General features: G+C 41.8%; 1 protein-coding gene across 1 annotated transcript in view; it reads right to left on the bottom strand.

The window, feature by feature from the left end:
• The window catches only part of dyrk3 (dual specificity tyrosine-(Y)-phosphorylation regulated kinase 3), a 13735-nt gene that overhangs the window by 7695 nt on the left and 3097 nt on the right, over window positions 1-2943 (bottom strand). Inside the window, exon 2 of the mRNA XM_015372418.1 lies at window positions 751-860. Coding sequence (XP_015227904.1) covers window positions 751-860 — 110 coding nt within the window. The remainder of the gene's footprint in view (window positions 1-750; window positions 861-2943) is intronic.

The raw sequence follows: 2943 nt of genomic DNA, 5'->3' as shown, positions 1-2943 counted from the left end.
CTCCAGAGTGTTGTTCAGCATGGGGGTGAGTAGATTATAACCTCCAAATATGTTTTGGGTGTACTATTCCTTTAAGGGCAAACACACATTGAAAGACATTTGTATTTATTTTCAGATCAGTTTTGGAAGCGTACCTCTGATTAATGCTTCCCTTGAATGGAGTGAATTCTGGTGCATTAATCTTCCAAGAAAGAAACAAGTTTGTAAAGGAAAAAAATATATATATATCCAAAAATATATCTTTTCAAAACGTTTTATTAACTTCATCTGATTCTTTTTTTTTCTTAATTTACATATTTCGTTCTTTGCTTGGAAGAATAATGGAACAAAAATGACTCCATACCTTTACTCCTTATCCTCATGTTGGTTGTTGATCAGTCGCATAAAAATCACTTCAGTTTACTAAAATAATGTGACAAACTGAAAAAGCTCAGTGAGGAGGCGTACGTTTGGGGAAGCTAATTTGCATCCGTTTTTCCTGCTCCATTAAACTGACAAAGTAAATAAAGGATCTCAGAGGACGGACTGCACCTTCTGCTCCACATTAATCGTTCTCCATCACCTGCGGTTTAATCGACGTTACATAATCAGAGCTTCTTCCATGAGAGGGAATCAGAGCGGCTGAGTTAAATCGTGTTTGAGACGGGCGATGATCAGGCGAGTGAAGAGGAACAGAGACTGTAGGAGACGTGTCTCTGAGGAACAGGAAAGGAGTGTTAACCCGCTCTGGGTGTTCTTCTCTGTACTTACTGTGTGTTTGGACATGGTGGGCAGAGCAGAGGGGCTGTTTGTGTCGGCTTCTTCCTTCAGGATGTGGTCTGTTCTCATGTAGGAGTCGTAGAGGCCGTCACCGTGGCGTGCTGAGGTGGGGGGGACAAGAGCAAACAAATAAATTAAGGGTAAGAATCTTGGTAATCTCTCCCTGCAGAGACCTAACCATGCAAAATGTCATTGATCAGCTCATCAATCATGTGGCTCTTTGCACCAGCCTGACAGCGCCAACCTCAGCAGGCCTCCCTCAGCCTGTTCTCTGCAGAGCATTGCAGCAGCAGGATGCCCCCCCCGCCCCCGTTTACAGTGAAAAGGCCTTTATTAGCAGGTACACCATTGTGTTAGAGCCCAGGGCTCTGACCTGAACAGCTTAGACGGGGCTTAGGGTCCCAGATCGCTAGCGCTGCAAGTGGTATTATTGGCCTAACGGGGGTAACAGATGCCTCAGTGACGACAGCATCTTTCCATCTGTCTGTTCGTCCAAATCTTTTAAGGCCCACACCAGGTGTGCTTGGGGAGTATAAGCCAACAGATACATGGACGCAGGGGGCAGAGTTTCACGCTCACCTCTGCGGACTCGAGCCAAACACCTTCGAGTAACCGCAGCTGAGGCAGGGAAGCAGGACCTTAAACTACGGCCGGGGCGAAAGCTTGGAGCTTCGGTCTGTTTGATCTGCTACCTGACTGGGGCCTGGGAGTGTTTCAGCCATGCGCAGAGGGCCCATGTCCCATGTGCAGCTCCTGGACAGATTAGAGCCGCTGCTGGGATACAGACGCATTAAATCTGCACAGCAACCAGTCGCATTAGGGCCACACACACAGTAATAAGCAAGCAGGGGCTCCATTAGCATTCTGCAATTCGGTGCATTACTCAGCAGGGAATCAGCAGCTTCTGTAGCCAATCCGACTTTACTGCTTCAAGAAAAACTTTCATTTTCTACGTTTTATTTCTGACTTTACTTCCATCCAATGATAGAAGTATTAGAGTCACACTAGAAAATCAGCTTGACCAGAACTAACTGGTTACCAAACAAACAAAGTGGGGGCAGCATACCTCAGTGCTACCTGGTGACCTAACAGCAACACGTCTCCCTGTTCATGAGTGAAGACGCTCAAATTAGCAAAGAAGGACAGAAGGTTAAAAAGCTGTTAAAGTTTTAGGGAAGCGGCCTTTCTAAACGTCGCCTTTCTGAATTCTCCCAAGTGGTGCAAGACTTTACACCAGTGAAGTAATGATCGATTATTAACTGGAGTATAGAGTAGGTCTGAACGATTAATTGCATTTGCAATAACATCGTGATAGGGTAAAATTAGATTTTTACACCGTAAAGGACGCGATTTGACGGGTCATGTGATCGGGGGTGACTTGCTAGTAAAGCAGCATGGAGGGAAAGTTGATAGTCGTATACGAGTGACCTGCTGAACAATGGTCCCAGACTCGACAAAAACCGACCCAACTGAAGGTCTATTACAGGAATACTGGAATTATTTTGGGTTTAAAAAAGTAGATGATGCGCATCATCAGGTGTCCTGCAGGAAATTGCCTTGCTATTGTTGCTACCTCACGAGGTAACATGACAAACCTGTATCAACACTTATTATTTTTGTATCTTATTTTATTTATTTATAGACTGTCCCGTTAAAATCTGTCAGTCTTTAAGGAGTGGAGTGTTTCATGAAACATAAAAAGATGTTAATAATTTTTTTTCCTTTACTGCTGCAATCTGTGCTTTAAATAATTCTGATTATGAAATAGATTTGTTTGTATGTTTAAAAAAACATGAAAAAAATTAAAACTGGAAAAAATAATCGCAATATTAAGCTAAAAAAAAAAATCGCATTTAGATTATTTTCAAAAATCGTTCAGCCCTAGCACAGAGTGTCTAAAAACTGTGTTTAGCTGACAGAGCGACCCACTTAGAGCAGTAATTATATAAAAAAATGTATATATATATTTTTCAAACATTTTGCAATTATCCATTTTGTCTGTTCATATCCTCTATGCAGAACTTTCAGCTGGTTTAATGTCATAAAAAAATCTTCTAACCTTGGGTTATCTGATTATTAATCGAAAAAAATAACCAACAGATAATCAATTGGCAAAATAACAATTTCAGCACTAAGCTATTTGTTAAACTTCAAGTTTTGATCACCTAAAGACCCGATAAAAAA

This window comes from Cyprinodon variegatus, unplaced genomic scaffold, assembly GCF_000732505.1.
Source record: "Cyprinodon variegatus isolate N-32 unplaced genomic scaffold, C_variegatus-1.0 Scaffold72, whole genome shotgun sequence".
Lineage (NCBI taxonomy): Eukaryota > Metazoa > Chordata > Actinopteri > Cyprinodontiformes > Cyprinodontidae > Cyprinodon > Cyprinodon variegatus.
This window is presented reverse-complemented; position numbering and strand designations above follow the sequence as displayed.